At 36.6% G+C, this 14,200-nt stretch overlaps 1 protein-coding gene across 1 annotated transcript in view; it reads right to left on the bottom strand.

The window, feature by feature from the left end:
* LOC107596594 (ankyrin-3-like) overlaps window positions 1–14,179 on the bottom strand; it is a gene marked incomplete at its 3' end in the record, with an annotated part of 52,220 nt that extends 38,041 nt beyond the window's left edge. Inside the window, exons 1-8 of the mRNA XM_016287351.1 lie at window positions 14,085–14,179; window positions 13,029–13,127; window positions 10,530–10,727; window positions 10,013–10,111; window positions 8,418–8,516; window positions 8,198–8,296; window positions 4,609–4,704; window positions 4,283–4,355 (exon numbers count right to left, since the gene is read on the bottom strand). Of these exons, the coding sequence (XP_016142837.1) occupies window positions 4,283–4,355; window positions 4,609–4,704; window positions 8,198–8,296; window positions 8,418–8,516; window positions 10,013–10,111; window positions 10,530–10,685 (622 nt within the window). The remainder of the gene's footprint in view (window positions 1–4,282; window positions 4,356–4,608; window positions 4,705–8,197; window positions 8,297–8,417; window positions 8,517–10,012; window positions 10,112–10,529; window positions 10,728–13,028; window positions 13,128–14,084) is intronic.
* Between the last annotated feature and the right edge of the window lie 21 nt (window positions 14,180–14,200).

Below are 14,200 nucleotides of genomic sequence, written 5' to 3' on the forward strand. Positions count from 1 at the left end.
AATTAATTCTTTAAAAATCCTACAATGTGATTTTCTGGATTTTTTTTTCTCATTTTGTCTCTCATAGTTGAGGTATACCTATGATGAAAATTACAGGCCTCTCATCTTTTTAAGTGGGAGAACTTGCACAATTGGTGGCTGACTAAATACTTTTTTGCCCCACTGTATCTTATATTTTACGTGTGATTAAAATATATTTATATGTAATATACATTAAAGAAAAATATTTATGTTTCAAAATAATACTTACAATAAAACTACTATTTTAAAATAGTATTCTCTTGCAAAACCAGTAATCTTGTTTTTTACAGTGTAAAATCATTTTTTTACAATGTACACTGAATACAGGAAAAATGGCAAAACATTTAATTATAATAAAAAATAAAAAATAAGTATATAGTTCAAGAAAAGAGAGAAAAACAGTATACACAGTATATAGGTTTGTTCAGTTAAATAATATTAATACTATCTTCAATATGTTTGACTTTAATAAAACCAGTTCATTTAGATGTTTTTGTTACCATTTTTTGTATGGTACATAACTAAAAAAACGAAAAAGTTTGAATGTCTGTTTGTTCTTTTGAATGTTGAATGTCTGTTTGGGCTGAATTCAATTAATAAATTAAATATTTCAAGTTAAAAGTTTAGAACAAACCCTAGCCAGAATGTATGATCAGTTTTGAATCAGATTTATTTCCTGTTCACATTGTCATTCACAAAACAGCTCCGTCACATACTGTTTACATAAAAATCATAATTGGGCCACATTCAACTTTGCTGTGAATGCAGGTTAGGAGAGCGATTGGGGAGCACAGCATTCCAACATCGACACCCCCACCCCTCCACCCCACTGCTAATCACCCTGGCAACCACCTCCCCCCAAAATCAGTCCCATGGAACTGCAACTTTCTCTTTCATTCAAACACACACAATGATATTTACACAATTAAATTGCGAAATGTCCTAAAAAGAAACCCAAATCTGTTCTGCCTCTTACACAATAAAGCACTTCATTAGCACCCCGAACACTACCACAAGTTAACAGGAGGTCAGCAAAACATTTCTAACAAGTGATGAGTGAACACAGCACGCTTTTACCAAGCTAATTAGAAATTTTACAGCGTTAAAACTAACCCTTTAAAAAAACCATTTACTTCTGGTGGCAGTTTTGTAAGTAAACTCAAACACACAGACACAGACACAGACATCATCTTTCTCACACTTCGGCTTCCCTACCACTTTCTAAAACTATCGTGTTGTGTGTTTTTGGACAGCGTGATCAAATCAGAAATACCCATTCACGATGAACAAGATCTCTTACACTGAACAGTCAACTCCATCCTTCATCTTCACGCCAGCTTTAAAAATATTTACAGGTCCTCTTTGTCCTTTTTCACTCCCAGAAGCCACACTTCCTCAATCCGGTAAACTCCAAACAGCACGATTACTTCCACATGTTCACTACGGCCCTGTCCACAGTGTTTGAAACGATCCAGTTGCCTCTGTCTGTCCGCGTTCACACAGTCACACACACACACCCACCCCTCTGTCGGGGCCTGACAGGACATTCAAACGGTGAGGGGCCGGCGCGAGTCTGATCTGTGTGAGGTCATTGCAGGAGCGAGGTAACACTTGAGGCAGTTTCAGAGGATCTCGGCATTCCTCATGCCCCAGGAGCCCCCAGCTGGGGTGGGATACAATAGAAGTGGAAGGCGTATTTCTATGGTAATTTGTGCTGGTGCTGAGGTGCTCTGTGTAATCAGACCCTGTACAACAGAGGGACAACAAAAGAGCCCTTCTACAGGCAACAGAACAAACAGTAAAAAAGGAGGGAGACCAACGGAAAAAGACCGCCTGCCACCTGACCACGGCTCCCCCGGGAACAGCGTGCTTGAGCTGCCAGAGTACAAACTCCAGGAACTCACAATCCTGTTCATAATCCCTGCTATTTTAAAGTTGGCATGAAATGAAAAATCGCTATTTTCTAAATGCATATTATAGATTATAGATCAAATTCATTTGTGCATATGTTAATTGTATTTATTTATTTTTTACCTCAGAATCAGTTTAATCAAAGAAGTCATAATGGGGCATTTCAGTGAAAATGACTGACTTCTCTCTGGTGACGTATGCAAGAATTAGACCACTTAAACCCTTCATCTTCCCTCCACTTTTGAGTGCCACACCCACATCTCAAAACCCAATCAACAACCGATAAATAGAACCAAGTCCTCGCCCTACAATTTTTGACTTTCTATTATCTGTTACAGTTGGATGTATGTCAAAATATGGAAGAAAAGGTCTGTCACTATTTTATCTTATTTTATAGTGTTATTTTATATCCTTACAGGTTGCATGCAAAAACCAACGAGCACGACCAGAGTAGTCTGATTCACAATTTTTTTTTATTTTATTGAACTGGAGAAAAAGACTCAAAAAATTAGGTGAACCCAGAATACAGTAAGAACACATAAACCCATAAAAAAGCAATAGAAATAGTACGACAGGTGCTGTATATGGATATCGTTGTCTTTCTTCTTTTGAGGTGATCTAAATAATCGTGGCTTCGATGGAAAATTGTGTTGCAGTTCTATGGATGTTAGAAAAATATGAATTGTGACATATCAGAGTTAAACTAATGCTAAAGCTTAAAGGCCTTGATTAAAGATTACGAGGGTAAATTATTTTTTTTATTTTTTTTTAATGTGCGTGGAAAAAATGATTTATAATAAATGCTGCAATATCCCATTAAAAATACAAATGGCCAATTTTGGAATAACGTGCACTTAGAATGCATGCTTAATAAGACCAAGAAAATTTGTATTAAGAAAGTAAATAAGTTAATTTTTTATTTTCTGTTGATAGATAAAAGCATGTGCTAAAGAATTAAATGTAAACATGGACTTTAAATGTAAAGTACTGGTGCGGTTTGCCTGTGATCTGAGTTATTAATACTGTACCTCACGCCCGGATAAACAGAGCTGAGCTCTTTCACACTGCCAGAGAGAGAGCCAGAGAATCAGGTGGAAAAAGCGAGCAGTGTCAGCAATGGCAAAAGTTTTTATGCCAAACAGACGTTTGCATTCACTTGCCAATTAGTGACGTGAGCAAAATTGATTCATCAATTTTTTTCGTCATCCAGCTAAAAGATAATGTAAAAGAGAGACTTTCATACAGGAAATAAATGTCAGAATGTTGAGATTATATTCATGTGACCATGTGTATTTAGGGCACAGGGTTGTAATATGTAAATAAGAAGCCATGTGAGTTATGTCAGTTATGCCTCGGGAGTATGCAGGAATATCAGTTTACATTAATTAAACACCATGTTCGAGTCTCTACAACACACACACACACGCACACACACACACACTGGTTTAATGAGGGCTGTATTTTTGTTACACATATGCATAAACTATATTCACCACATGTCAAAACTGTTAAAGGGTTCAGACAGCATGTTACGCACGGCTATAAACAACGTAATGTGACCAAAATATCATAAGAGACTGGAGGGTGGATTCTTTCGATTTAAGCAACTGCATAGCAATGCCCTAGCACCAATTTTATCCTTGATATATATTTTATCAAGTATTAAATGCATTCATAACCATCATGTTACAATATCAAATAAACAAATACACAAAATTGTCATTCACGGCACTGATTGGAAAACGTCTATTGAATCCTTCTAGCTTACACTGAAGCTCTGTGGGTTCTGACTGCAAAACAGAAACAAACTGAGCCAAAGAAACTTCTGTCCAAATATCTAACAGCCAAGACTTCTGAAGAAAACTATCCTTCACATAGAGGCTGGATTTACAGAGAGGGTATGTGTGAAATTGTAATTACGCATACAGTTCTTAATTGAATAGCAAACCCCAGATTTAATATATGCAAGCCAACAGATATTTGCATATTGAAGAATTTCATATTCATAAAGAGTAGCCTAGCAACTAGCACAAAGCCAGCGAGAGATAGCCATGTTGTACAACAAGAGTCTATAACAGAAAAAAGACTGAATAAGATCTGGTTAGTTGGAAAATGTGAAAAAAAGAAAGCAAAAAGCAGGTGCTATAAGAACAAACCACACAAAATAAGAGATACCTTCATCAACATCGGAAATATAGTCCTCATTGAGCATTTCAGGCACATTGGCTCTATGAACTGTGTAATTTAAATGAAAACTGTTACAAATAATATGTAAATGAACAAAAATTTAATTAAATGTACATAAATAAAGAGAAAATAATAGACCACAATAATATGAAAACCTGTTTACCTTCATCATCTGACATGTCCAAAACCTCATTCATTGTTTCTGGAACATTCATTTTGTGTTTCTCCATCACAGTCTAGAAGAAGAAGAAAAACAGCAATAAGTGATTTGTTGATGTGGCATCATTTTGCTTCGCTTCAAATATAAAGCATGTATTATATTATTAGCATGCAGCATTGTTTTTTCCCTGCTATCTGTGACTCAGAACAGACCTGCAACCAACTTTTGTGTTGCGATCCACTGTCTGAGAACCACTATACTAAAGCACAATAACACCTGGTGTACGGTATTTTGCAGAATAGAATGTGTTATGACACAAAGTCCCTCACCACAGTAGTGTGTGTCTCCTCTGTCACGACTTTGAGCGTGTCGACCACAGAGATGTAACCCAGGCGCCTGGCAATAGCTAAGGCAGTGTTTCCATTCTGTAGATTAAGGGAAAGGAACAATATTAAAGGAAAATAAATAAATAAATGCATAAATAAATAATGTAAAGACAATGTATAACATTTTAGTTAACTCAATACAATTTTGGCAAATGCTTATCATTCAATAATTCTGTTATTTGTTTACTGTGATGCCTGTAATAGATGCTTTAGAATATTAAATAATTATTATATGCAATTTAGTACATACACCATTTTATATAATATATAATATAATGTAATACAATTATACATAAACATAATTCTGGAAGAAAAAAAAGACTAAAGCAATGCAGTGGTGACAAACCAGAGTGACATGTTCAAAATTAATGAACTAGATTTTTATTTTTCCTTCAGTAAAAAAAGTGAGTAATGCATGCCAATGCAAAACAAAATTGAAATGGAAAAATTCTCAGAAAATTCCAGGATTTCCATGACTGCAGGCTGCCTGCTCTTTCGATGTAAGCCTATGGGATTTTTTCACAGAAAAGGTCTGAAAGCTCAGAAAAGAAACAGCAAACTTCTCCTTAACATGACTTGTGCATCTTGTTTGGAAGAGGTGTAGTAATTCAGACTGTTGTGACACACTCACCACTGTCAGCTCATTAGGAGAGGCTCCGTGCTGCAGCAGAAGGTTAATGATGTGTGTGTGACCCTGCTGAGCAGCCTGATGAAGAGGTGTGTATCCATTCTGAACATGAGACAAACTGAGTTTAAATCTTTATTTTGGACCACCAGTAATCAGAAAAGACTATTCTGTAACAAGAGATGTAGTCTCAAGCATACTGCAAACTGCTTTCTGTGAGCATTATTTCATTTACCTTGGTTTTGGCATTGACTTTAGCCTGGTTCTTCAAGAGGAAGTGCACCATCTTTATATTGCCATAGTGACAGGCCACATGCAGGGGTGTATATGCCATCTGAACCAGAACACAGAGACACACATTACTCTTAGACTTCTTTTTCAAGTCAAGCACATTAATTATGCACACATTAAAAAGCCATAGTATATTCATCTCTATACATACATCTCTAATAACACAATCACACTTAACCATCTTAATGGGCTTTTCACATATTGATAAAAATTGATAACCCACAGTCATTTTTAGAGATTTGGAGATTTTTGAGATTTAGTCATTCATTTTCATTTTGCATATGAAACTTCACAGAAGTCTCCAGATCATTCATATGGGATGTTCTGTAAAGCTTTTCTTTTCTGTACTACAGTAACTAAGAGGGCGGAGCTTAGCGGAGGTGTCAATTCACCACTGGAATTAATTTCTCGCTAAATGCCACACGTGAGTTTTAATGCACTTGTTCTTTCTCATTCATCTGCCTGTGGTCAGAGAGGGAGTGCTTTCTGTGGGTCATTGTGCTGTAGAGCATTGATCTGTGCGCTGCTGTCTGACTCATTCTCTCACAGTCTCTCCAAGAGCCACACTGAATGACCTTGAGCAGGGGCCGCTCTATGTTTATACATGATTGACCAATGAGGGGCCTGGCCAGACATACCCGTCTGCCTGTCTCTCTGTTCTTCTACCTATCTGTTTGTTTGTTTGTCTGTCTGTCTCTGTCTGTCTATCCATCTGAAATTGAATTTACCTACATCTGGGGTTGGTAAGATATTTTAATATTTTTGAAAGAAGTCTCTTATGCTCACCAAGGCTGCATGTATTTGATCAAAATCACATTAAAAACTGTAGTATTGTTAAATATTTTCACAATTTAAAGTAACTGTTTACTATTTGAATATATTTTAACATTTAATTTATTCCTGTGATGCAAAGCTGAATTTTCAGCATCATTACTTGTCTTCAATGTTACATGCCTCTTCAGAAATCATTCTAATAATAACTTGCTGCTCAAGAAACATTTCTTATTATCAATGTTGAAAACAATTGTGCTGCTTACATTTTTTTGTGGAAACCATGATAATTAGAATTCAAAAGAACTGCATTTAGTTGGAATAGAAATGTTTTGTAACATTATAAATATATTTACTGTAACTTTTGATCAATTCAATGAATCCTTGCTGAATAAAAACTTGTGATTTAAAAAAATATATATTTAACACTGTAGTGTGTGTGTGTGTGTGTGTGTGTGTTTTTGTGACAAATGAGGACATACATTTGTATAATGACAAGGGTATGACAGGTATTACAAGGAGAAGGTGCCTTTTCAGGACATTACCCCATGTCCCCACTTTTCAAAACGCATATAAATCACACAGAATGGAGTGTATTGAAAATCTGAAATAGCACAAAGTTTCCTGTGAGGGGTAGGTTTAGGGGTAGGGTTGGTGTAGGGCAATAGAATATACGGTCTGTACAGTAGAAAAACCATTACGCCTATGGGATGTCCCCACTTTTCACAAAAACAAACCTGTGTGTGTGTGTGTGTGGGGCCATTACCTTAGTCTCTGGGTCCACTGTGGCACCATGATTAACCAGCACTTCTGATATATTGACTTTATCCTCTTGAGCCGCCAGATGAAGAGGGGTCAGTCCACTCTGATACAGATATTCATTAACCAATTTAGTGACATAACCAAACAGATGTGACACATCATGCATAAATCAAGCATCCATTAATCAGTGTACGTCACTTTTACTGACCAAGCTGACTGTAGCCATAATTTGACACTGGTGACCTTGAAGTGTATTAAGCAATAAATATGGCCAGTTTTGATCTGATGTTGGTTTTTGTTTTCAGTATAATGTTAATAATTATGCTACTACTTTCAATAGCATGTTAAAGTATATGCACAAGTCAAAATAAAAGGTTTTTAAGGTTACAAGGGCTTCACAGATATAATTTCCTGTTACATATTTCACTACCCAAAAGGAAAATGTCACAAACTAAAAAATATTATAATAATGTAGGATTGAGGAATAGCATCTTAAAATAATTGAGCTCTTTTTTTTTTACCTTGTTTCCCAGATTGATGGCAGTTTCACGGGCGATCAGGAGCGTGACCATGTCAACGTTGCCCTCCTGGGCTGCCAGGTGGAGAGGACTGATGCCCTGGCGTGTCGCGGCATTGGTATCAGCCCCGTACTCGAGCAGTGTGGTCGCTATCTCCATCTGGTTCTTCTTGGCAGCTATATGCAGTGGCGTATAGCCATTCTGGGAGGGGTCATAATATATATTTGATCTATATATAAATATATATATTTTTTTCATATATATATATAAAAAAAAAAAAGAAATATATAACTATATAAAGTAGAACTAAGATTTTTATTTTTCCTTCAGTAAAAAAAGTGAGTAATGCATGCCAATGCAAAACAAAATTGAAATGGAAAAATTCTCAGAAAATTCCAGGATTTCCATGACTGCAGGCTGCCTGCTCTTTCGATGTAAGCCTATGGGATTTTTTCACAGAAAAGGTCTGAAAGCTCAGAAAAGAAACAGCAAACTTCTCCTTAACATGACTTGTGCATCTTGTTTGGAAGAGGTGTAGTAATTCAGACTGTTGTGACACACTCACCACTGTCAGCTCATTAGGAGAGGCTCCGTGCTGCAGCAGAAGGTTAATGATGTGTGTGTGACCCTGCTGAGCAGCCTGATGAAGAGGTGTGTATCCATTCTGAACATGAGACAAACTGAGTTTAAATCTTTATTTTGGACCACCAGTAATCAGAAAAGACTATTCTGTAACAAGAGATGTAGTCTCAAGCATACTGCAAACTGCTTTCTGTGAGCATTACCTTAGTTTTGGCATTGACTTTAGCCTGGTTCTTCAAGAGGAAGTGCACCATCTTTATATTGCCATAGTGACAGGCCACATGCAGGGGTGTATATGCCATCTGAACCAGAACACAGAGACACACATTACTCTTAGACTTCTTTTTCAAGTCAAGCACATTAATTATGCACACATTAAAAAGCCATAGTATATTCATCTCTATACATACATCTCTAATAACACAATCACACTTAACCATCTTAATGGGCTTTTCACATATTGATAAAAATTGATAACCCACAGTCATTTTTAGAGATTTGGAGATTTTTGAGATTTAGTCATTCATTTTCATTTTGCATATGAAACTTCACAGAAGTCTCCAGATCATTCATATGGGATGTTCTGTAAAGCTTTTCTTTTCTGTACTACAGTAACTAAGAGGGCGGAGCTTAGCGGAGGTGTCAATTCACCACTGGAATTAATTTCTCGCTAAATGCCACACGTGAGTTTTAATGCACTTGTTCTTTCTCATTCATCTGCCTGTGGTCAGAGAGGGAGTGCTTTCTGTGGGTCATTGTGCTGTAGAGCATTGATCTGTGCGCTGCTGTCTGACTCATTCTCTCACAGTCTCTCCAAGAGCCACACTGAATGACCTTGAGCAGGGGCCGCTCTATGTTTATACATGATTGACCAATGAGGGGCCTGGCCAGACATACCCGTCTGCCTGTCTCTCTGTTCTTCTACCTATCTGTTTGTTTGTTTGTCTGTCTGTCTCTGTCTGTCTATCCATCTGAAATTGAATTTACCTACATCTGGGGTTGGTAAGATATTTTAATATTTTTGAAAGAAGTCTCTTATGCTCACCAAGGCTGCATGTATTTGATCAAAATCACATTAAAAACTGTAGTATTGTTAAATATTTTCACAATTTAAAGTAACTGTTTACTATTTGAATATATTTTAACATTTAATTTATTCCTGTGATGCAAAGCTGAATTTTCAGCATCATTACTTGTCTTCAATGTTACATGCCTCTTCAGAAATCATTCTAATAATAACTTGCTGCTCAAGAAACATTTCTTATTATCAATGTTGAAAACAATTGTGCTGCTTACATTTTTTTGTGGAAACCATGATAATTAGAATTCAAAAGAACTGCATTTAGTTGGAATAGAAATGTTTTGTAACATTATAAATATATTTACTGTAACTTTTGATCAATTCAATGAATCCTTGCTGAATAAAAACTTGTGATTTAAAAAAATATATATTTTACACTGTAGTGTGTGTGTGTGTGTGTGTGTGTGTTTTTGTGACAAATGAGGACATACATTTGTATAATGACAAAGGTATGACATAGGTATTACAAGGAGAAGGTGACTTTTCAGGACATTACCCCATGTCCCCACTTTTCAAAACGCTTATAAATCACACAGAATGGAGTGTATTGAAAATCTGAAATAGCACAAAGTTTCCTGTGAGGGGTAGGTTTAGGGGTAGGGTTGGTGTAGGGCAATAGAATATACGGTCTGTACAGTAGAAAAACCATTACGCCTATGGGATGTCCCCACTTTTCACAAAAACAAACCTGTGTGTGTGTGTGTGTGGGGCCATTACCTTAGTCTCTGGGTCCACTGTGGCACCATGATTAACCAGCACTTCTGATATATTGACTTTATCCTCTTGAGCCGCCAGATGAAGAGGGGTCAGTCCACTCTGATACAGATATTCATTAACCAATTTAGTGACATAACCAAACAGATGTGACACATCATGCATAAATCAAGCATCCATTAATCAGTGTACGTCACTCTTACTGACCAAGCTGACTGTAGCCATAATTTGACACTGGTGACCTTGAGGTGTATTAAGCAATAAATATGGCCAGTTTTGATCTGATGTTGGTTTTTGTTTTCAGTATAATGTTAATAATTATGCTACTACTTTCAATAGCATGTTAAAGTATATGCACAAGTCAAAATAAAAGGTTTTTAAGGTTACAAGGGCTTCACAGATATAATTTCCTGTTACATATTTCACTACCCAAAAGGAAAATGTCACAAACTAAAAAATATTATAATAATGTAGGATTGAGGAATAGCATCTTAAAATAATTGAGCTCTTTTTTTTTTACCTTGTTTCCCAGATTGATGGCAGTTTCACGGGCGATCAGGAGCGTGACCATGTCAACGTTGCCCTCCTGGGCTGCCAGGTGGAGAGGACTGATGCCCTGGCGTGTCGCGGCATTGGTATCAGCCCCGTACTCGAGCAGTGTGGTCGCTATCTCCATCTGGTTCTTCTTGGCAGCTATATGCAGTGGCGTATAGCCATTCTGGGAGGGGTCATAATATATATTTGATCTATATATAAATATATATATTTTTTTCATATATATATATAAAAAAAAAAAAGAAATATATAACTATATAAAGTAAAACTATAAAAATAACAAATTATCTTTATGATTATTTTTAACTAGAGTTGTAATATATATATATATATATATATATATATATATATATATATACATACATACATACAATAAAAATATATAAAGATATACATTCAATATTGACAAAGGACAGGACTGAAACATATCAAAATGTATATATTTTTTGTCTAGCCCTACACAGCACTAACTTGCACGCTGCCAAACCACTATAAGCACACTAAAACCTTAGATTTATGACATTTCCAAAACAGAAACATGTTGACAGCAGTGCTTTGCTTCTAACCTCACAGACTGAGTGGAACAATGGTTGAAAGGTGGAGAAAAGCAGTCTGAGTGCAAGAAAACAATCTTGTTTCTTAACAGCTAAGGTGTCAGCCAGTGAGGTCAATGAACAGCGGTCCCGTCCAAACCGCAAGTCAGTTAGTGTTCTCCACATGCCAGATCTAACTGGTCTTTGTGGAGGAACAAAGGCAGTATCTGGGTCACTGTATTTGTTTAGGGTTTACATTGAGCCCTTTCACGGTGGACAAAACAACGCAAACGGTTTAAAAGCGTGAATACTTGGACTCTCTATTCAAGTTCATACAAAAAAACAGAGGAAAAAAACATGATGGATACAATTAAACATGGGCTTGTGTGTTAAGACTATGAGAGAACTGATTCTGTAAACTTCCAGATCTCTATGCTTTGTTCCAAAACATAGTGAGCGGCCTATGTAGACGACATTATATGACATCGTAGGCCTACTCTTGACTACCTCTAAAAAACTTATTTTCGCCAAATTCTGAGAAAAAAATGAATCACACAGTCTAATTCACAGAAAAGTCATTTCCAGAATGTACTGCACAAGCTCAGTGAAAAAACAAACCCAAGATGGACTAAGTGAGAGATACATACTATATGATTCATTCAATATGGATAAATAATGATAAAAAATAGGACAATTTACACAGTATTTCTTGGGTCTCTTAACATTGTCGCATCATTAGCTTAGCCACATGCTAACATCAGTCCCTACTGTCCCCTGTACAGTGTGATATTTTGTGAAACACAAGTTATTGCCTATGTTGATGTTCCAAATTGGTTAGGCTGCTTCCTTAGAAGGCCTAGCTGCCTATGTAGGCAGTAGATAATGAGGCAGCTCTTTAGGTTTTAGAACAGAGCCTACAGTACATTTTTATTACAGATGAATCAGACCACGTTTTTTTCATTGATGATGTTTTCAACGCAACCAGCTGGAACTTGATAATTTTTTATTTTTTTTAGTTTGCAATCATTTCCTGCAAAGATTACAGAACTGACTGGCAGATCATGACAAACCCCAGAACCTTGGGTGACCGGAAACAGGACTGATATTTATTTTAGGCATAATTCACTCATTCATTTATTCCTCATGTCATTCCAAACCTGCATGACTTTCTTTTTTCTGTGGAGCACAAAAGGGATTATTTTGAAGAAAGGTCATGCTGCTCTTTTCCATGCAGTGAAAACATTAAGCGACCAATGACTTTCAATTTCCAAAAAGAACACAATTTTGTGTTCTGCTGCAGAAATAAAGCCAAACAGGTTTGAATTGATTTATAAATAAGGTAAGTAGATAAGTAAATAATTACAGAACTTTCATTTTTGGGTGATCTATCCCTTTAAAGGAATAGTTCACCCAAAAATGAAAAATTACCATCCAAAAAGTAGATGAGTTTTTTTCTTCATCAGAGCAGATTTGGATAACTTTAGCTTTACATCACTTGCTCACCAATGGATCCTCTGCAGTGAATGGGTGCCGTCATTAAGAGATGTTCTGATGAAGCAACAAACTCATCTACATCTTGGATGGCGTGAGGGTGAGCAAATTTTCAGTTTTGGGTGAACTACCGTGTTCCTTTAAGTGTCAAAACAACTTCAACCACCAAGTGCATCAGTTTTCAAGAACTTCCTTTTTTTCAAAGCAATACAATGTGTGCAAGCTTACCATCATCTGTGGTTGCATTGGGTGGACTAGAAGTAAAATGACGAAAATGATCAAGAATGTGGGTGGAGGTGGTTTTGTGTGACCAAGTGTGCAGCCGTTTGGTTTGGAGCCATGTCTCTTCATTTGTGTGTGTATGTGTGTGTGTGGTTGCCTTTGGATGAGATTTGCATGTACTAGTTGAGAAACTGTGGTTCGCAAGGGTTTCCTGATACCTTTGCTGCAGCGTGCGGAGATGCTCCTTGGTCCAACAGAAGGAGGGCCACTTTCTGGTTATCGTAGTGTGCGGCAACATGCAGTGGTGTTAGTCCACTCTAAAAACACACACAAATATACATAGCTATTATTGGCCAAGAGCTCAGAGGTGGGGTGTGTGAAACAGGTGCCATCATAAATCAATCAGCTTTTACATCTGGACATTGGAGAAGAGTACATTTAGCCAGAACACATTAGTGAATGAAACATCTGGAACTGGAACTGATAGTATGTATCCTGATAGCATACAAATGCCTCTTTTCATCTGGAAGATGTCTTTTTTAAAGCGTTCACTAGCTGCCAGGATTTAGAAAGACATTCAGCAGAGGTTTTACAATATTTATAACACAGAATATGTGTAAAACAACTTCTTAAAAGACTTATTAGTTAAAACATGTTGAATAGTGCATTTAAAAAATAACATGTATGGATTAGCAGATATTATATGTAAAGACCCTATGAAATGAATGTTTTAAATGCATACAGCTGCTTTTGATTTCTTGTGGTTTTAATGGTGCGGTCACACTTGATTTTGTGTTTCATTCACTTCCATTCATACACATGCAAATGCACGAAAGCTGGAATGAGAGTTTACTTTAAGAGTGAACTATATGATAGCCAACATTCATTAATGAGTGTACATCTGTCTGTATGTCTTTGATGCACATATATTAAGTCAGACTGAAGATTAGCCAGCATAAGCATGCTATTTCTTCTTTGTGTTCAATTTAATTGGCCGCAAACTGAGTTGAGAAACAGATGAAACCCTTTTTAGCAACTATACAAAGAATTTTGATTAAATATGTCCAATACTCATATCTCTCATCCAAAATCCCTCCCTTACAACAGATGCTTAGAAAGAAAAATGAATGCTTCATTTCTTACCGTGGTCATGTTATCATACCAAAAACCGAAGGATGGCCGTGATGACATAAACTCATACCATAAATCTTGTACATAATACAGTAGGTAGTAATCATCAATCTATAACCATTAGTGCAAATAGATACTTTTACCTTTCCAGCTGCATCAGGTGGCGCTCGCTTCTGTAGCAGTAAGTTAGCAACTTCAATCTTCCCGTATTTGGCTGCAACATGCAGGGGAGTGAATCCTTTCTGCAAAGACAAACAGT

This window comes from Sinocyclocheilus grahami, unplaced genomic scaffold, assembly GCF_001515645.1.
Source record: "Sinocyclocheilus grahami isolate Dianchi unplaced genomic scaffold, SAMN03320097.WGS_v1.1 scaffold221.1, whole genome shotgun sequence".
NCBI classification, from domain to species: domain Eukaryota; kingdom Metazoa; phylum Chordata; class Actinopteri; order Cypriniformes; family Cyprinidae; genus Sinocyclocheilus; species Sinocyclocheilus grahami.